Source organism: Rhinolophus hipposideros (assembly GCF_964194185.1).
Source record: "Rhinolophus hipposideros genome assembly, chromosome: 10".
Taxonomy (NCBI): Eukaryota; Metazoa; Chordata; class Mammalia; order Chiroptera; family Rhinolophidae; genus Rhinolophus; species Rhinolophus hipposideros.
Window position 1 is genome coordinate 16,084,098 of NC_138056.1, and position 21,882 is coordinate 16,105,979.

Below are 21,882 nucleotides of genomic sequence, written 5' to 3' on the forward strand. Positions count from 1 at the left end.
GCGCCTCCTCCCCCGCCCAGAGGAGGAGGCTGGACCACTGAGGAAAGCCCTAAAGGCCTGGAGGTTTTGGAGCCAGAGCACAGCTCTGGAAATGTCTTGGCTCAGTATTTACACAATCTCTTTAAGCTGCATTTTCCTTTTAAGAAATTTGTGTTTCTGAGGTTGGCTGGGGGAAAAGAAGGCGCGTAGGAACAAAAACAAACGAATTCCCACATATGTAACGTCCTGTGATAAGTCTTACTCAGTTATTTTCACACACATCATTAAAAGTAGATACTGACAATGATTGGTTTCCTTTCTGATTCTTTTTTTCTTTTTAGGAGCATGAGAAAAGAGAGCGAGAGAGAGAGGAGGGGCACGCTAAGGAGACCGCCGCCCCTTCTTCAGCATTAAGTGGCACTGGATGGTTTGGATCCGGTTCTTGGCAGGGACGAACTCGGGCTGCAGCTTCAGTGTTGATTCGTACCACACCAGCGCCTTTTCAAATTCCTCCTGTGAGGGGCAAAGGGACAACTGTGAGAGGGGCACAGCCACGGGGCTAAATATATACTGGGACTTTCGTCCTCCTCCCCTCTCAAAAAGCACCTCTGTGCTGGTGACAATCCTCCAGTATGTTCTCGGTGGACGTAAATCGCCGAGGAAAACTCTGAGGTCTGTGAGGAAACCACCACCTCATCTCCAACCACAACGTCACAAAGAAAACTATGGCAGATGAACTTCACAGAGGTTTGAGCGACGGGAGGGACTGTGGGAGTGAGAACTACCTGCCCGAGCAGCTGCTGTGCGCCAGGCACTGGGCTCCCGGCTTGCGGAATGCTTCCATGTAGCCCTCACAGAAACCTCTAGAACTATGCCTGGCAAATGCTGATCATGCATCTGCCTGAATTTTCTACGGTAGCTGGAACTATGGAAGTCAAGTCAGGTATCTCAGTTAGACGTGTAAATTTTGAAACTGTTTTACATTCTCCCTAACATTTAGAACTATGAACATGGTTTGGAAATGAACACTGCAACAGTGAAGGTGTTAATCTTTTACTTAGACTAGGAAGAGCCCACACCAATTGGTTAAATGGCTCCTTCTAGTGAAATGAGAGGAAGAATTCCTCATTTACAGCAGAAAATTTTGTATTTACTGGGGATGAAGACAGATTCTTCAGTTTTAAGAAGCAGAGAGGGAAATCCACATATTCAGCAATACTTATCCGGCCAAATTATACTTTCTGCCTTTGAAGTCAAAGATGACACATAAAACTCATAGCCTGAAGCCACTCATCCTATGAACCTTTACTGGGAGTACCCTGGGAATAGCCCCACGTTGGGACACTGAGCTTTAGATGAAAGTGGATGACATGATTCTCCTGTGAAATTCGCTGACAGCTTCCGGGGGCCCGCTGGAATTTTAAATTCTGAAATCAGTCCTTGCTTCTGACCAGAATGAGGATCCTGGATGATGGGTTTGTCATGTTCTCTGTAAATGGGATACCCCATGAAACTAGTGGCATTTCCTCATTCATTAAACATTTGGTGAGCACCTACTATGTGCCAAACATGTGAAGTGCTAGGAATAGGGAGATGAAGAGCAGTGTTTTCCCTAAGGAGCTACTAGTCTGGGGGAGAGACAAATATTTAAACAAAAAATTATAAAACAAGGTGAAAATACAGCAACAAAAATATGCACAGGGCATCATGAGAGCCATGATAGGTACCTAGCCCAAGCCAGAGATACAAGGGCACGAGTATGTCCACACAGGGTGTTAGGTCAGGTTTTCTGGAACAGATGGAGTCTCCAGAAAACTGTAAGTAAATCTGATTCTACTGTTAGTGTTAAACGCATGGTGAGGAACTACACAGTTGCAAATACTTCAATGAAGTTCATGTATTATTTTAGAAAACTCACAAACCCCTTATCCTGAAAATTTACCTTTGGTGGAGCTAGCAGTTTTGGACACCAAACTTACAGGAAACTGGAGGATACTGACATAGTCAAGTAAGTTTTGAAACCAAAGATGTGCCACTGAGAGGAAGTGGCAGATGGTATATGCTCTGCTCACATGCTAACCTTACCATTGCCACGTAGACATTGCCCAGCGTGAAGTGGTTCACGGCAAAGTGTGGTGCAATCTCCACTGCCATGGTGGCGACTATGACGGCGTCGTTCCAGAGCTTGGCGTTGTGCAAGATGTTGGCCAGGCTGATGAGGGGCACGTCCTGGGAGACGAGGGAGAGGGAAGAAATACGTTTTTGTGATCCTAAACAATGCAGCTGGAGTTTCCTGGGAAATGGTGGAGTAATGCAACTTGCTTTGCTAGTCTGCTGTTTGCGACTGGTCTGTGATAGATGAGCTTGCACCAGAATACAAACCAATGCATTACTCCTTTCACTGAGAAAATCTTGCCTCAAAAAACAGACAAAACAAAAATGTCAGCTGAGTAAATAACCCAGCTGAGGGAGTTGTGGGTTTACATTCTCCCCTCATTTCAGATTGGTAATAAATAGCTAATAGGCTGACCCCTGTCCACAGACCACACTCTGAGTAGTGCTGTCACAGAACGGAAGTATTTTCTTCAGGGACCACTGCACATCGGAAGTGCTAAATCCATAGGCCAAAGCTGCCTGTTTTTGTAACATCTTATTGGAATACAACCATTCCTATTCCTTGCCGTATTTCTGTGGCTGTTTCACGCTACCATGGCAGAACTGAGTGGTTGTAACAGACGCTGTATGGCCTGCCGAGCCTAAACTGTAATCTGGCTCATTGCAGAAAAAGTTCTCTGGCCCTGATCTAAAAACTTGGCCTTTCCCTATCAGTTGGCCATATAGGGCACAGAATGATGGGTTGGACAAGTAGCAAATCATCATCACAAATATTTATTCCCTTTAAATGTGTTATCCAAGCAATTGCTATCTATCACACTATACCAGGTTCAGAAGAAACAGAGAAAAAAAAGGACCCATCTTTATCCTAACTGGACACCCATTAGTGTGCATGTCATTATGAGGTCAGAGAAATCTAATAACTTGCCTAAAATCACAAAGCTAGTAAGAGGCAGAGGTGCATTTAGAACTCAGCAAGGGTTCTGAGCTGGTGCCCCTCCACCATCCCATATATTGCCCTTATGAACAAAGATGACATCCGCCGTGTCTTTAGGAAGTGTGAGATCTGGAGATTAATGCAGAGCTAGGCATATGTGACAAATGCCCTGTTAAGAAACTGTACGTTCTCTGTCATCATAACACTTACTGGTCTGGTTTTTTGTGTGTGTGTGTGTTTCAAGGTGAAGTCAAATAACAGAAATGGGCTGATGCACACGAAGAAATGGAAATTTGCTCTTGCGTCTGTGTGTAGAAGCAAGCTTAGGTCAGGAATATATATATATATACACACACACACACACACACACACAGAACGAGTGTAACAGGCCTGCAGGCCCAGGGGCTGCTAAATCCAGAGCGCCTCCCAGCAGACGGCCCGCCTAGGCCAGGGTATTTGCTACCTGTCCACATCCGGGCGCCGACTACAGTTGGGGGCGGGCCTATTAAATGACGTAATCTCTTCCAGTGATCTTGAAGCCCTTCCTGTGTTCCAGCTTGCTGAGAGAAGGCGCTAGAGTGGGTACAACTCTCAGGCTTGAGAGGGCACAAGCAGGGTCGCAGGTTCTCTGCCCTGTCTTAGCGTTTTGAGGCTTTCTTACTGGCCGACTGTGAGGAAAGCGAGTTGAAACCTCAGAATAAACCACTGGGTAATGGAAAGGACCAAGGGACAGAAATCCCGTCTCACGGTCCCGCTCACCTTCATCTGGTGTGGAGCGTAGTGGAGGGCCTGCCGCAGGCAGTCAATTGCCTTCTTCCCTTGGCCTCTGACTCTCCAGTAGAGGGCTGCCATGCTGGAAAGCACCCAGGATGTCTGGTTCTACAAGGGAAGGGGCGACTGAAGCTGAAGTCTCTTAAATAACACACCAATTTACTACCAAGATGAAGGACAGTAACACATGTCAATGACCATTTAACTGAGCATTTACTTGGTGCTGGCATTCTGTCAAGTTACCTCCTGTTCATCCTCTCATTAATCCTAAAAACAATCTTGCGAGCTCGATTCCACTACTTCAGCCTTTTTACAGAGTTTTCAAAAAACTATGATTTAGAGAGGTTAAATGTCTTGTCCAAAGCCACTCAACTACTAAATAGCAGAACTGTATTTCATGGGTATGTTCTTTTTAATTTCAATTTATTTAACTTTTTGAACAGGTAAATCATTCACATGTTTCAAAAACTGGAAATTATACTGGAGAAGTCTCCCTCCCATCCTTGTCTCTTAAGCATATATAAGTAAACACTATTTTTAGTTTCTTATGTAACCTTCTAGGATTTTCTGCTTTATAAAAACAAATATGAATACAAACTTACACTCCCAGTCTTCTTCTTTTTTTTTTTTTATAAGGTAAGCTATTACTTATATAAGAGGTAACAGTCACCTGCACTTTGCTTTTTTTACTAAACAATATACCTTGGAGATCTTTCGACATCATTGCATGGAAAACCTCATTGTTTTATCAACTGCATAGTATTTCATTGTATGGATATACCATTATTTATTAAACTAGATCCTTATTGATCAATATCCCTCTCTCCCCCAATTTTTACTATTACAAACAATGCTGCAAATATACCCTGTATAGGTGTAATTTTGCATTTGTGCATGTGCATTTGTAGGATACATTTCCAGGTGTGGACATGCTACATCAAGGGGATACACAATTGTCATTTTAATAGAAATCACATTGCCATCCACAGGATTATAACAATTTAATCTCCTACCAAAAATATATGAATGTCCCTGTTTCCTTATAGCCTCTGTTATTAAACTCTTGGAACTTCTGATAGGTGAAAAATGTGGTATAAATCTGCATTTCCCTTCCTATGAGCAGAAATTATTGTCCTTTCATGTTTGACATCCTTTTGTATTTTTCTGTAAAGTATTTCTTCTTTTATTTCACTTTTTTTTTGTGTGTGTGGAGGGCGCAGCTCAGCTCCAGGTCCAGTTGCCATTGTTAGTTGCAGGGGGCGCAGCCCACCATCCCTTGTGGGAGTCGAGGAATGGAACCAGCAACCTTGTGGTTGAGAGCCCACTGGCCCACGTGGGAATCGAGCATGGAGCTCCAACTGCCTGAGCCACCGGGCCAGCCCAAGTATCTGTTCTTACATTTTGTTAATTTTTCTGTGAGGTCTTTATCTCATCTATTTGAATAAGCTCTTTACATATTAGGGAGATTAGTCCTTGCCTGTTATGTGAATTACAGATACATTTCCTCGGTTTTCTGAAGTCCACCTTTGGGTTACATGGTGCAACACAGGTTTTGGTTTCTACTCGTACATAGTTCAGTTTATTAATTTATCTCCGATGACTTCTGGGTTTTCATTTGTAGTTAGGAAGGTCTTGCTTACTTCAAGGTTATCAAGAAATTTTACCTTGTTTTTTCCCCAGAACTTTTATAGTTTCATTTTTCACATTTAAATTATTGATCCATTTGAAATTTAACTTGGTGTAAAGTAAAAGATATAGTTCCAATTTTATTTTTTTCCAGATGTCTACTAAGTTGCCCCAATAATATTTAGTGAATGATTCATCTCTCCCTCTGAGATGCTACTTTTACCATATACAAAATTCTAGCATTTAATTTAGGTATAATTTTTGTATTAATTTAGGTGTAATTCTGGAGTTTCCTATCTATTTCATTTGCCACTTTTGAGGGATGGTTTCTAACTCCCAGCAATTACAGATGTGACTGTCAGAACACTTACCATGCTTCCTATCTTATTTCTTTCTTCCAGTCTAATTTTTTGCTTATTTTGTCATTCTTCATGGTTGGGAAATATAGTATTTATATTTGGTTCTATCACCCTATTTCTCACCTTTGTTTTTGTATGGGTTCTACAGTTAAATGTATTCGTTTATCACTGACATTGATTTTGTGTGGTCTTCCCAATCACCTCCTGGTTGGCTGAAGTTCATCTAGTAGTTTCCTCAGAAAGAATTCATGGGAACAATAGTCTTTGAGATAGTTGTCAAAGTCTTTTTGTTGTCCTGAAATTCTTATGTTGAAGTCTTAACCTCTAATACCTCAGAATGTAACTTGTATTTGGAGATAAGGCCCTTTTTAAAGAGGGGATTAAGTTAAAATGAGGCCATTAGTATGGGGCCCTAATCCAACCTGACTGGATTTGTATGAAGGATTTCTAGAATAGGAAGAAAAGCATCAAGGTCACGAGTACAAGGGACTCCATGTGAAGATGCAGCAAGATGACTGCCATTTGGAAGCCCAGGAGAGAGGACTCAGAGGAAACCAACGCAGAGGCATCTGGATCTCGGTCTTCTCGCCTCCAGCATTATAAGAAACTAAATTTCTATTGTTTAAGCCCACAAATCTGTGGCATTTGTTATGGCACCCCTAGCAAACAAATACAATCATATATGTTCAAAACTTTCTGTCTGCAGCTTTCCAACTGGAAGGACAGCTTGCTGGATATAAAATCGTCTCATTCTTTCTTTCCTTGTATAATCTGTTGGCATTGCTCCATCGCCTCTTGGTGTGGAAGGCTGCGCAGACAAGTCTGAAGCCAGCCTGATTTGTTCTTTTTTCTTAGTGACTTGATCCTTTTGACTGGCTTCCCACAAAGGATTCTTTTTAAAAAAATAATCTTTCTTTAATGCCAATATTTGACACATACAAGAGAACATATTTACACAATTACATATACAATAAACATTATATAAAATATACACTTATGCTGTAACGCCCCAAACAATGAACATCACAGAAACTGCCACCCTACCAAGGAAGGAACTTGCGTCTACCTATGTTTGTACACTATTCCAGCTCCTGGCCTCTTCTCCAGGGGCACGCACTATCCTCCATGTTATATCTACTATTCCATTGCTCTTTGTAAACACTGTTCTATCACTCACATACATAATTTGCTTCAACAATATAATATGTAGTTTACTTCTTCCTGTGCATTGTAAAAATGGTATAATTCCTTAAGAAGTCTTCTGGGACTTGGGGTTTTCACTCAGTGCTCTTTCAGAGATTCATCCATGTTGTTGTATGTAGCCTTAGTCCATTCAATTTCCTTATTGCACAATTAAATGTCCATTAAGGGACTATACTATAATGTCTTTATTTATTTTCTGTAGAGGAGATGGGGGGGTTGAGTTATTTCCTGTTTTTAAGTCTCCTCTTGCAAATAAATGTGCAGAGTTTCTCTAGTCTGGAGTAGCTGTCTAGAGGTGAAATTGCTGGGTCACAGGATATGCAAATATCCAACCTAACAAGAGAATGTCAAATGCTTCCTAAAGATGTTATGATGATTCACAATCCCACCACCACTGCTGAAAAATACCCCTTAATCAATTTCCTTTCTAATCCTCGGTATTATCAATAGAGGTAAAACAGTATCTTACTGACGTCTTAGTTTGCATATCCTGATTATTAATGAAGTTGAGAATTGTTTCCTGTGTTTATTGGTCAGACATATCTCCTATGCATGTTTGTTTTATTATCTTTCTCATCAATTTATTTATACGTTCTGAATATTAATCCTTATACGTTAAATGTGTCATACATATTTTCTCATTCTAGCTTATCTTTAATTTAAAAATGTCTTTAATTACAGAAATTTAATCTTGACTGTAGTTGAACTTATTAACATTTTCTTTTGTAGCTAGTGTGTTTATATCTTCTTTAAGAAAACTTTCTGTACTCCAAAAACAGAAAAGAACATTTACCACATCTTACTCTAATTTTTAAAGCTCAGTTTTTTGATACCTGAGTCCTTAACTCACATGGAATTGATTTCTGGTGTCAGATGTGAGCGGAGGACTGACGTTAACGAAGCAGTTGCCCCAGCACAGCTTTCGGAAGAGTCCTCCTCTGCCCACTGACCTCCTGCAGTTCTATGTACATTACAGTCTGTTCTGGGCTTCCTTCTATTTAGTTCCCATCGTGATTTTTGTTTATTCTTGAGTAAATGGCATAATATCGTGTTTTATAATTTTTTATAAAAGACAATTCTTACAATCTTATTTTTCTTTTCAAGAGTATCATGTCTATTTTTTACTTTTCCATATATAGTATATGTAAAGATCAGCTTTTCAAGTGTCATAAAAATACCTATTGGTAGTTTAATTACAGTAGCAATGACTCTATAAATCAAATTGGGGGAAACTGACATATTTATGATGTGTGTCTTCTTATCCATGAACATTATACATCTCTCTGTTTAGTTAGGTGGTCTTTTAAAATGCTTTTAAATAAGTTTTTATCACTTTCTGCACACAGGTCTTACAAATTTTTTGTTAGATTTATTATTGGGAACTTTACATTTTTGTATCAATGTAAATGTATTTTTAAAATTATATTTTCTACTATTTTTTTGCTGCTATATAGAAGTGCAATTTATTTTTATTTACTGACTTTACAGGCAGCCACCCTGATAAAAATGTTATTATTTCTAAAAATTTGTAGATTCTTTTGGGTTTGCTATGCTATGTAATTATATCATTTCTGAATATTTTTTCTTCCTAATATTTATGCTATTAATTTTTACCCCTTGATTTTACTGTACTTGCTAGGACTTTCAGTGTAAGGTTGAAAAGAAGTGGCGATGGGGGGCTTTCTTTTTCCTGATTGCAAATAATTATTTTAACTATTTCCCCCATTAAGAATCATCTTTGCTCTTTCCCAGTTTTTGCAGCGCAAGGCAACAAGAGCAGCAAAGTCTCCCGCGACACCCTCTCTGAGGGGGGCAGGAAGCCCTGCACGGAAACCAGCGCATGCGCGGGAAGGTATTGGAGCCGGTGGGGCTGCAGATCAGCTTGAAGAACTATGACCCTCAGAAGGACAAACGCTTCTCCGGCACAGGCAGGCTTAAGTCCACTCCCTGCCCCCCAGTTCTCCGTATGTGTTCTGGGAGACCAGCAGCACTGTGACGAGGCCCAGGCTGTGGATATCCCCCACATGGTCAGTGAAGTGCTGAAGAAACTCGATAAGAAGCTGGCCAAGAAGCTGGTCAAGAAGCTGGCCAAGATGTATGATGCCTTTTTGGCTTCAGAAGCTCTGACCAAGCAGATCCCACACATCTTGGGCCCAGGCCTGAGTAAGACTGGCAAGTTCCTTTCCTTGCTGACCCACAATGAGAACATGGTGGTCAACATTGATTAAGTGAAGTCCACAGTCAGGTTCCAGAGGAAGAAGGTGCTGTGTCTGGCAGTGGCTGTTGGCCACGTGAAGATGACAGATGATGAGCTTGTGTACAACATCCACTTAGTTGACAACTTCCTGCTGTCATTGTTGAAAAACAACTGACAGAATGTCGGGCTTTTATTTAGCAAGAGGTCACGGGAAAGCCCCAGTGCCTGTACTAAGGCAGAACTTAAACCACCGTGCTACCATTAAAAAATCATCTTTTATGTAGATGTTTTGTTGATTCTTCTCATCAGATTAAGGAAGTTCTTGTTTATTTTTAATTTCCATTAGCTTTATATTGTATTGAATTTTGTCAAATGCAAAATACTGAAATGATGTAATGATTTCATAATTTTTCTTCTTTAATTTGGTGAATGAAATTTAAGGTTTTCCCAAAGTTAAACAATTTTTCTATTTCTGGTATAAAACCAACTCGGTCAAGATGCATTAAAAAAAAGGTGCCATTGGATTCATCTTGTTAATATTCTGCTTATGGGTTTGATACTTAAATTCATGAGCGAGATTAACCTATAATTTTTCTTTCTCATAATGTCTTTGCCTAATTTTGTTTTCAAGGTTACACTAGTCTAGGGAGATACGCGCCTGGACACTGTTGTGGTTTCCTTCCCACTATCCTTCTGAGTGTAGCCCGAGCCAAGTGAGTGTGAAGTACCTAACTGGACCTAAGACTATTTACAGAGGTCAATGCAACTCCCTTCTGCCTGTTGTATGACTGTTGTCACAAATTTAACTTCAGAAGACACTACTGTTATTACTTTGTATAGTCATACTCTTTTATATTTACTCTAATATTTACCCTTTCTGTTGCTTTTCACTCTTTCCTGTGTTTCTGAGTTTCCATCTGGGATAGTTTTCTTTCTGCCTAAAAAAAATCCCTTTAGTTTATTTAGTTTAGTTTATTTTTTGTTTTTTGTTTTTTTTTTTAGTGAAAAAAATTTATATTTAGAGTTAGCCAGCTGGATTCAGTTTAGATGATTCCAATTTTGTTGGCAACATCCAAAGCATCATAACCAGCAGCTAGTCAGAACATATGCCTTCTTCTCTCCATCAGGCCTGATCAGGGTGTTAACATAGGCCACACGTCGCTGTCATAGAGCTTCTTCCCAGCCTGTTAGCTCTGGTGTTTGTTGGCCTTGACATCCACAATGAACACAAGTGTATTGTTGGCTTCTATCTTCTTCGTGGCTGACTCAGTACTTAGCGGGCATTTGATGGCACAGTGGTCAAGCTTGTTTATCCAGGGGGCGCTCTTCTGAGGATACTTAGGCTGCCTGGGGTGCCGCAGTATCTTGGGCCTTTCGGAAGGTGATTGACCTGTGGATCATCTTTTGTTTGTGGCTGTGGATGCCTTCCAGCTCTGCTTTCTTTGCCTTCGAAGCCTTTGTTTTGGCTTTGGGAGGGGTGGAGCTTCCTTCTTCACTTTTGGTGCCATCTTCGTGAAAAGGCCTTTTAGTGATTTTTACTGCAAGTCTCTTGGTAACATACATTTTTCAGTTTTTGGTGGTCTAAAATCTTTATGTAACCTTCATTTAAAGAACTGCTCAGATCTTACGTGTAACATTCAGTTTTGACTATTTAAGACAACATTTCTAATACTGCAGAAAGTCCTTTCAAGCTGCTTCCCAGTCAACTCCTTCCTCCCACAAAGCATTCACTAATATGATTCCTATCACCCTACGTTAGTGTCGCCTGTAGTAGAATTTCATATAGTTGGGATCATTCGCTATGCACTTTTTTGTGTGTCCAATGTCTTTTATTAGCATACTTTTGAGATTCATCAATACGGGATCTTGGATCTTTCTTGCTGAATAGCACCAACTGTATAAATATACCATTGTTTATCAATTCTTCTATTGATGGGCATCTCACTTTCCAGGTCTTTTGGCTATTATGAATAAATCTGTTGTGAATTTTTTAAACAAGATTTTTGTGGACATATGTTTTCATATCTCTAGCAATAAAATTACTGGGTCATATATGCTTAATTTTTAATAAGACTACCAAGCTGTTTTCCAAAATGATTGTACCATGTTATACTCCAACTAGCAATTATGAGAGTTCTGGTTGCTCCATTATCATCTCCAACATTTTTCATTATCAATCTTTCATTTTAGCCCTTCTACCTCTAGTAATGCTTCCTGCTTTCAAGTTTATTCTTTCTAAGAGTGTAGCTATACCATTGTTTGCATGGTATATTATTTTCCATCTTTGTAATTTAAACCCTCTGTACCCTAATATTTAAAGTGTTTCTCTTATAACTAGCATACAGTTGGATTAAAAAAAATGTATTCCATATTAAATGCTTAAATTATGTAATCTTTTTGTACTTAACTACTGATATACTTGGGTTTATATCTATTATTTGTGTTCTATTTTTATGTGCCTTTATGTTTCTTGGCTTTCTTTGGATTAATCAAATGATTTACATTATTCCACTTTCCTTCTATTAAACTACAATTTTAAAACCATTTTTAGTAGTTAGCTTAGACCTCAAAACATGCATTCTTACTTATTACAGTCCAATGCGAATTATTACTTTTACTATTTGGTTGATACCAATTAAACTTTAGGACTTTTAAACTCCACTTATTTTCTCCCCATCATTTATGTTACTATTACTATGAATTTTAGTGTATATAAAACTGAAGCTCCACAGGGTACTACAGTTACTATTTTGTACAGTTTCTGTTCATTTCTATTTTTCTGTTCAGTGTTCTTCATGCCCTCTTAACATGTTCATATTTCTATCTGGGACCATTTTCTCAAAGAACTCCCTTTAATTATTATTTCAATGCAGGCCTAGTGGTGCCAAATTCTCTGAATTTTTGTTTGTTTGAAGACATCTTTATTTCACTTTAGTATTTGAGGGATATTTTTGCTGGTATAGAATTCGAGGGTTATAGTTTTCTTCAGCTTTAAAGATGTTGTTACATTGGCTTCTGGTTTCTATCATTTCTGCTGAGAGCCGCATTGCTCCTTTGAAGGGAACTGTGATAGAGTAAAGATGTGCCCCACATTCTGTCACTACTAGCAGGTGGAAGACATTTCCCCTGCCCTTGATTTTGAACAGATGCTGGCACTTGCTTGGACAGAAGTCGTGCTGCTCCAGTTCTGTGCATAGGCTCTAGGTCTGGATGCTTCTGTTTTCACCCTCGCAGATCCCTGAGCCACCATGTGAAAAGGTCCAGCTACTCTGCTGGAGAGATTACATGGGGAGTGAACATTTCCAGCTGTGCCCCAAGTGATTCTGGCCACTCTAGCTGAGGCACGAGAAATGTGAGTAAAGCCTTCTTTTTGGCCAGCCCCAGACGAGTCTCCACATGTCTGCAGTTGCATGAATGACACCAAGTGAGACTGGAAGAAATGCCCAACTCAGTCCAACTCAGATTGCAGAACCTTGAGCAAATAATAGCTTTGTTTTGAGTGAGTAAATTTTGAGGTGCTCTGTTAGGCAGAAATAGATAACTGAAATAATATTTGGTATCAAGATGGAGTGTTGCCATGATAGAAACTTAAAACATGTGGCATCAGTTTTGGGAAGGGTTGGCTGAGCAGCAATGAGACTATTAACAGAGGCTGGCAGGGCACTGAGGAAATTGCTGTTGGAGGCTGCAGAAGAGGCACTGTTATCTCTTACAAAACAAATGGTGAGGCTGTAAAGTGGAATATAGACAAAATACCGAACAAAGGTATGCACCTGGCTAGGAACACTTCCTAGGAGAATGCTGAAAATGACAAATGGTTTTTTTAAATATCACGTATAATAAGGTATTAAAAGAAAGAGAAGAACTAAACAAGGAACTGTGTAGTTTTCGAACAGAATTTAGAGAAAATGCTTCCAAGCTTGGATTTACAGCGTTAGAAAATGAAACTTTCTCAATTGCTAGAAATATCCCCTACTCTGAAATTGGGGGAACTGGTGACATATTTCAGAATATGTCAGATAGATTTCAGAACTGATGTGGAAAGCGATTGCTATGTGCTTTCCATGTCTTCTTTTAAACTTATTATCTCATCCCTACCATCCTTTCATGTCATATTGGAAGTTGAGCTGATTCTCTTAAGAACTATGTTATGTTACCTCTTCAATTTTATGTAGTAATAAAGTAGAGAGAAACTTAACCACAGAGTAATTAATCAAAAAAACCCCGCTCTACATAAGTATCACATAGAGGTAGAAGAGTAGTCTTAGAGACTCTCAGTTACATTTTCTGTAGGCTGTATGAAGATGCAGTTTTGCAAATATTTTGTTTCATGATTTCAAGAGAAAAAGATATTTAAAGACGTAGTTCCCACCCACAATCTGAAATACCAAATATTCTTCACCACTAGAAGAATACCTGACTTATTTCAGGTACCTAGATTCCATGTTCCCAGTACCACCACCTACATACACCCAGGCTGGAGCAAGGACGAGAAAATGCATTAGGTAGGTTTCATCATAGAAGGTAAGTAAAGCAGCAAAAATACTAACCAAGTGATGGAAAAGTGAATGGAAAAGTGACTGAAACATTCTGTGTGGGGTTATTTCAAGTTATCCCGTAAGTTACCAAATGCTAAGTAACTATTAGAAGCGGTTAGAGCCACTTAGTGGCAAATAATCTGGAAAAGTTAGAAGGGTGGCACTAGCTTCCAGCTTCACTACAGGATGACTTACCTTTTCCAAAACTTTGGCAATTCGGGTGCCAATTTGCTCAAGTGACTGTTGTGGATATTGGTCTTTGCCGAGATTTTGCAATACCTGGTGTAGGAAGATGGTAGATTAGAGCAATGAAAACGAGGCAGGATCTAGATGACACTGCTGATGCTGAGCTGGGCACTATACCTCACAAGCAAATCATCTCTCTGGGAACACGCTGAGGTCCTGTTGGTAAGGCATTTTGTGGAAGACACATTTAAGGCCATTATACCATCCCTTTAGTCCTCTCGCAGTTAACAAAAATTATAGACATGGAAAACACATTCATTATAGGAAATAAAGAAAAAGCCATTTATAATCCTGTCACCCAGACACAACTACTTGAATATCTTTCTATATATCTATCTTTTTTCTATGTATACACATATTAATTTTCTCACAGAATACGGGATCACACTGTATACTGTCACCTACATTTTCACATAATATATTCTTCACATTTCTTCATGCCGGAAAGTGTATTTCTACTACATCTTTCTTGATGGCTCCACTGTATACTAGTATCTTACATCTACACTGACATTTGTTTAACAAACCCCCTATTGCTAGACATTTGTGGCATGTTTTCCCAATTCTTCTTGCAATATTATTGATATTCTTGGTATGTATGCTGGGTCTGCCCTCCTTCCCTTCCTACTTTAGATGCCAACGGGAGAATTAACTGCCCCAAATATTTCTTGCAAGAGCCTCTGTCTGGCAAGCAGAACGCTACCCACCTAGAGGAGTGAATCAGAATGAAAATTTCCTGTCCACACAAAGAAGCATAAGCTTAGTCTCAGGGACTGAAAGAAGTTAGGTTTAGCCTAAAGCCACCTAGATGACAGCCAACCAAAAATAAAGGCAAAAAAATATGGCCTGACCACTGTGCATTCTGCTATTAACGGCACCCTAACTGTGGGGTTAAAAACTACAGACAGGCTGAGTAAAGCGGGGCACGCACCTCTGTTAGCTGACTCTCGCCTGTGTAGTGCAGGCTGGCTCGGTTGGAAACCCCATGCAAGTGGTCCAGGGTGTGCATGCTCGTGGGGAGATTACCGTTGCAGAGAGGCTCCATCGCAGGCTGCTGGATTGGAGTGGCAAAGTCTATGTGTTCTGTGATGCTGAAAGACGGAGATGACCACATGAGCCGGGGAAACTGAGTGGGTGGCGACAGAGTCCTGATAATCAGCCGGTGATGGCGTCACTACGTTATTAGCATTGTCTGCAAGCACAGAATCTCAGAGCTCAGAAGCGATTTGGTCTGAACTCTCATGTTACAGGCGCGAGGACTCTGGGGCCTGGCCATGACTATTTGTTGAATGTGTGAATCAGGATTACACCCCAGGTCAAAGCAGCAGTGTTGGGCTCTGAGTCCGGAACTCCATGTCTTTCCCCATCTACACAAGCTACCTCCTTTCTATGCATCATGATGTCTGATTGGCTCACTGCTTCTGGCCACCTTTTCTTACTGAGGAGGTTTCAAACCAGGTAGGTTTTCTTTTTGGACTTCTTTTTCCAGGGTATAGATAGCGATACATTCCCACAATTGGCTCCTATCTTTTACTTTCATTTTATGCACAGAAACACACTTGCTCCCACAGAAAAAGTCACCTGAAATTTAGATAGTAAATTTTATACAGAAACAGCTGTTCATTGTATCTATATGTAAGATGTAAGAATTTCCCTTACATCTTATATATAGATACAATGGTCCCAATGGTCATTTCCCTGCTATATACAGGCTAAGTGTTATTATGCACTATCATATATACTGACATGGCAAACTGGCATTGCCCAATTTATTGCCAGGGCTATAATAATTAACAAAACATGCCCAGTCCCTGCTATTAAGGGACTGAATTATTAACTTATGCAAGACAAAAACATGGTACAATGTCAGTACACTGCAGGAACAGAGCGTGAAGGGCTTTATGGATCACTGTAAGTAGCAGTGAAGTTATTACAGCATTTTAAGAATTATTTGATTATGTTTGAAGAAGAATTCTGAGTACTGTGGAGAGAATGAACTGAATAGAACCAAGAGTGAAAAAAGCAAGAGGACCAGCTAGGAGGCTTCTGAATGAATCTAAGTACAGATGATAGTGATCTAGTTTAAGGAGGCAGCAATGGAGATGGAAAAAAGTAGATGGTTTTGCAAAATACTCAGAGGGTAAGCGTGATAGGAATTGGCAACACACTGGATTCAAGGGGTAAGTGAGAGGGACTGTTAAAGATGACTCCCAGGCTTCTGGGCTCAGCACCGCTGGAGCTATTTACTGAGAATAATAAATAGAAAACAAAACCAAAAACAAAAAACAAACAAAAAAAACCCAATGCTTTTTTGGAAGGAGAGCAGGCAAGAAAATGATGACTTTAATTTTCCTGAATGTGGGATGCCTGAGAGATACAGGCAGAGAGGCCAGGTAGATAACTGGACAGAAGAGATGGGTTCAGGAATTTGAAGAAAGCTTGGTCTGGAGATTCAAATTTGGGAATTGTCAATACGTCAATGGTGACCAAAGTTCTGGGAGTAGATCAGCCTGACTAAGAGTGATTATAAAATAAGACTTAGTGGTAAATCTTGGGGAACTCCAGCACTAAAAGGGTAGAAAAGGGGCCAACAAAAGAGAATGAGTGTCCAAGGAGGAAAAAGCAGTTCTCAGAGAGGCGACCTGGCTTGGCTTGTGCTTTGAAAGCTCTGTAAATCCGCATTTGCTCTTGCTCCCTTTGCCAGCCCTCGAAGTCAGTGAGAGACCACAGGTTTTATGCTTCTAAACAGAGGGATCCAGTCTTAGATTCAAACTAAGTAAATGATCCATGACTCTGGACAGCTGACGAAGTGGCTGAAAGCACTGAGAAGGGGGCACATGCGCTGTTCAGGGCAATGGTCTGAGTTCGTCTGTGGGCTGTGGTCACCAATGGTTATCCTCGGACCCGCCAACCCTAAAAAGGACGAGTCTCCTAATAGCTGCTGACAGGAAAGGCATCCCTGAAGTCAGTGGAGGCCCAGTGTGGTCACCAGGACACAGATGCCATCAAGGAGGGAGAGGTTTAGGATACTCACTCAATATTTTTTGAAGAAACTGCAAGCCAGGTACTCACGATGGCAGTCAGCTCTACCCAGCGGAGTTTGACGCACTCGTCTGGGCTGGGCCATCCCAGACTCTGGTAGTCACGCTTTTTCCCTGGAACGAAAGTATGTCATCAGTTGACACAACTGCAAAGGAACAGTGACTTCTGCTCTGGTGACTGTTTCACCTAGATTGGTGTATTTAAGGGTGTTAATCATTTTCTCGTTTTCAGAATTTCTACCATATTGAGAACTAATTAAAATCTTGTCATTCGTAGCAACCGGAATAAAGATCGTCTTTGAGTAAAGCCTTGTTCTCAAAGACAGATGATGAAAAAAATGAATGAGTCCTTCGCTGGGTTTAAGACTGATCAACATGAGATAAGGGTAAGGTATTCTTCAATGTTAACATTTGTACCAAACAGAATTTTCACCCCTCTGCCTTTTGATTTTATAAAGGCAGCTCTAACTTAGGAGAAACGTATCTCCAATGCAGGGTTTCTCAGCCTGGCACCACTGACACGGTGGGCTGGCTAATCCTGTGTTGTGGGGCTGTCCTGTGCCCCGCCCGATGTTTAGCTGCATTCCTGACCTCTGCCCACTAGATGCCAGTAGCACCCCTTCCCCAGGTGTGCCAAACAAAAAAACGTCTGCAGACATTGCCAGTGTCCCCTGGTGGAGGCAAAATCACTCCTGACAGAGAGAACCACGGCTACAAAGAAAAGCTGCGGGATGGGGAGTAATAATGATAATGAAAGGTCATCATTTATTTCTATTCCTATGTATTCAGGTCCTGTGCTAAGTGCTTTACATTCATAACCTCATGAGGCAGGTTTTAATCCTCATTTCTCAGGTGAGGAAATGGAGACTCAGATCGAGTGACTCGCTCAAGGTCACCTGGCTAGCAGGTGGCAGAGCTAGGATCGGGCCTGTTGACTAACGTGCATGGCTCCAATCACCATGCTACTTAAAGCGAAATAGGGCTTTTGGAGCTGTTTATTGATACCCTTCACAGGTACTACCTTTTGGTGTAGGCCCTTCACTTGATTGAGTCCTCAAGAAAAGAGCAGATGCAAGTCTTGTCTGGGAGTGGTTCTTCTGAAGGAATTACAATGGAATGGACAGGAAGGAGAACTTTGGTTCAATATAGCTCTTTTTGTACTATAGGAATTTACCAAAATTCACCAAACAGAAAATTGTTTGAGATAAAGGCAGGGCTTTAGACTTTAATAAAATAGATGGTAGAAAGAATTTCAAATGAACCCTGTTTAAATAAATAACTTCAAGAATTAAACCGTAAGTTTTACAATAAAGCTTATTTTTCTTTTATGCTTAAGAAACTCACTTGACAAATATTGAGCATCTACTATAAGCTATAAATGGCTGTATTAAGACAACATGGACATAGAGAGAAATAATAGGAGGGCCTGACCTTGAGCTCACAGTCTAATGAGGAACGTTAAGCATAAACAAGTAATTAGAATACAATAGGATAAGTGCTAGTGTGAAGGTATAGAATAATTGAACAGAGGATGGAGCTAATTCTGCCTGAAAGTACCAAGGAGGAAATGGCACTTGATTTGAAGTTTAAGGATGAGCAACATTTTAGCACCTCGGAAGCGGCATAAGGGCATTCTGGGCAGAGGGAATAGTGTGTGCAAAGGCAAGGAGATGACATAAGAGCAAGGTTGGTTCAGAGAATGGTGCTGAAGGGCAGAGAGAGGCTGGGTGATAAAGGGTCTTGCACACCACACTAGGAAGTTTGGACTTTAATGTGCTTGAGAACTTTGTCAGGATTTATTGCTTGGAGTGGACAGAATCCATATTTACATGAAAGTTGGGACACTGCCCCTCTCCATTCTTCTCTCATGCTTCCATGCTTTAGAACGCTTCACTTCAGTGACAGGAAGTAGTTCCATGTTCTCATTTGAAGTATAGTCAGTGCCCCACCTGGGCCCACCTACTTGAATCCAATTAAAACTGCTTAAGTGCTCTCCTATCTTCTCAATCATACTGAGCTTTACTTTTCACTTTTACAAGAAATGTGTAGTTTGTGAAAGTAATATAGGCTTATTATAAAGTATTTAGAAAATGGAAAAGCATTAGAAGAAAATAAAAAATCACCTATTTCCCGATCAGCACTCAGTGATGACCACTTACAACACTGTCGCATATTCTCTTCTACACTTGGGTTCCTATGTGATTGTCTACTTTAGTATATTTCACCAAATTTAAGATGTCATAAACTTTAAGGTGCAAGCAATAATGATTTAAGAAAGAAAAACACTGCCAATTATTATTTAAGACACCATCAATTTTAAGATTAATCTCAATTGCAGAGATACTGAAATGTGAAACAAAATGTAGTCAAAATACAGTATATTTATTATTTTACAAAAATAGATCTATTCTCTACAAACAGGCACAGCTCGCAGAGACTGTAGATTTGGTTCCAGACCACCACAGTAATGCAAATGCTGCAAGAAAGTGAATCACACAATTTTTGTTGTTTCCCAGCGCACATAAAAGTTAGGTTTACATCACACTGTAGGTTATTAAATGTATAGTTAAGGCAGTGGCATTATGTCTAAAAAACCCACATACATACCTCAATTAAAAAATGCTTTATTGCCAAAAAATGCTAAGCATCATCTGAGGCTTCAGCAGGTCATAACCTTTTTTGCTGGTGGAGGGTCTTGCCTCGATGTTGATGGCTGCTGACTTATCAGGGTGGTGGTTGCTGAAGTTTGGGGTGGCTGTGGCAATTTAAAAAATTAAGACAACAATGAAGTTTTGCCACATTGATTGACTCTTCCTTTCATGAACAATTTCTCTGCAGCATGTGATGCTGTTTGACAGCATTTTACCCATAGTAGAACTTCTTTCAAAACTGGAGTCAATCCTCTCGAACCCTGCTGCTGCTTTCTCAACTAAGTTTGTGTAATATTCTAAACCCTTTGTGGTCATTTCAACAATCTTCACAGCATCTTCACCAGGAGTAGATTCCATCTCAAGAAACCACTTTCTTTGCTCATCTGTAAGAAGCAACTCCTCATCCATTAAAGTTTTATCATGAGATTGCAGCAATTCAGTCTCTACTTTAGGCTCTACTTCTAATTCTAGTTTTCTTCCTATTTCCACCACAGCTGCAGTTAGTTCCTCCACTGACGTCTTGAATCCCTCAAAGTCATCGATGAGGGTTGGAATCAGCTTCTTCCACACTTGTTAATGCTGATATTTTCACCTCTTCCCATGTATTAAGAACATAACAAATGTTCTTAATAGCATCTAAAATGGTGAATCATTTCCAGAAGGTTTTCAATTTACTTTGCCCAGATCCATCAGAATAATCACTATCAATGGCAGCTGTAGCCTTACAAAACGTATTTCTTAAATAAGATGAGAAAGTTGAAATTACTCCTTGATTAATGGGCTGCAGAATAGATGCTGTGTAAGCATGTGTGAAAAAAAACATTAATCTTGTATGTCTCCATCAAAACTCTTTGGTGACTATGTGCATTGTCAATGAGAAGTAAGAATTTTAAAAGCAGCAGGTCTCAGCAGTGGACTTAATTCAGTAAATCATGTTGTAAACAGATGCGTTGTTACCCAGGTTTTCTTGTTCCATTTATAGAGCACAAGATAACATTTAGCATAATTCTTAAGGGCCCTAGGATTTTTGGAGTGGTAAATAAGCATTGGCTTCAAATGAAAGTCATCAGTTGCATTAGCTCCTAATAGGAGAGTCAGCCTGTCCTTTGAAGGTTTGAAGCCAGGCATTGACTTCTCCTCTTTAGCTATGAAAGTCCCGGATGGCATCTTCTTCCCATATAAGGCTGTTTCATCTGTTGTTGAGTGTAGCCACCTTCATTACTATCTTAGCTGGAGCTTCTGGACAACTTGCTGCAGCTTCTCCCTTAGCACTGGCTGCTTCACCTTGTACTTTTATGTTATGGAAGTGAATTCTCTCCTTAAACCTCAACCAGCCTCTGTTAGCGTCAAATTCTCCTCCTGCAGCCTCGTCACCTCTTTCAGCCTTCATAGAATTGAAGTGAGTTAGGGCCTTGTTCTGGATTAGATTTTGGATTAAGGGAATGTTATGGCTGTTTTGATTCTATCCAGACCACTGAAACTTTCTCCATATCAGGAATAAGGCTGCTTCGCTTTCTTATCATTCCTGTGTTCACTGAAGTAGCATTTTTAATTTCCTTCAAGAACTTTTCCTTTGCATCAACAATCTGTTTAGTATAAGAGGCCTAGCTTTTCGCCTATCTTGGCTTTCCACGTCTTCCTCACTAAACTTAATCATTTCTAGCTTTTGATTTAAAGTGAGAGGCATAGGGCTCTTCCTTTCCCTCGAACACTTAGAGGCCACTGTAGGGTTATTAATTTACCTAATTTCATATTGTTGTGTCTCAGGGAATAGAGGCCTGAGGAGAGGGAGAGGAAGAGGGAGAGAGATGGGGAAACGAACGACCAGGTGGTGGAGCAATCAGAACACACACAACATTTATTGATTAAGTTTGCCATCTTATTTGGGGGCTCATGTCACCCTCCCCCCAGCAATTACAATAGCAACATCAAAGATCACTGATCACCGATTGCAATAACAAATATAATAATAATGAAAAAGTTGGAAACACTGAGAGAATTACCAAAATGTGACACAGAGACAAAGTGAGCAAATGCTGTTGGAAAAATGGCGACGGTACACTTGCTCAATGCAGGGTTGCCACAAACCTTCAATTTGTTAAAAAAACACAGTATCTGCAAAGTGCAATAAAGTGAAGCACAATAAAAAAGAGGTATGCCTGTATAATGTTTTGTAAACTGCTTTGTTTACTTACAAATTTACAAACATCTTGTCTGTG

The 21,882-nt window shown here is 40.1% G+C and overlaps 1 protein-coding gene and 1 pseudogene across 3 annotated transcripts in view; one reads left to right on the forward strand and one right to left on the reverse strand.

Moving 5' to 3' along the window:
• Window positions 1-302: 302 nt before the first annotated feature.
• The window catches only part of TTC17 (tetratricopeptide repeat domain 17), a 94,089-nt gene continuing 72,509 nt past the window's right edge, over window positions 303-21,882 (reverse strand). For both annotated transcript variants that reach the window (XM_081061895.1, XM_081061896.1), the window contains 6 exons: window positions 17,006-17,126; window positions 14,903-15,062; window positions 13,921-14,004; window positions 3,791-3,910; window positions 2,065-2,208; window positions 303-492 (listed from right to left, as the gene is read on the reverse strand). In XM_081061895.1, the coding sequence (XP_080918021.1) occupies window positions 361-492; window positions 2,065-2,208; window positions 3,791-3,910; window positions 13,921-14,004; window positions 14,903-15,062; window positions 17,006-17,126 (761 nt within the window). In that variant the 3' untranslated portion in view covers window positions 303-360. The remainder of the gene's footprint in view (window positions 493-2,064; window positions 2,209-3,790; window positions 3,911-13,920; window positions 14,005-14,902; window positions 15,063-17,005; window positions 17,127-21,882) is intronic.
• Window positions 3,973-9,421, forward strand: LOC308504139 (large ribosomal subunit protein uL1-like; annotated as a pseudogene). The gene is made up of 2 exons: window positions 3,973-3,982; window positions 8,743-9,421. The product of its transcript is annotated as a large ribosomal subunit protein uL1-like (transcript).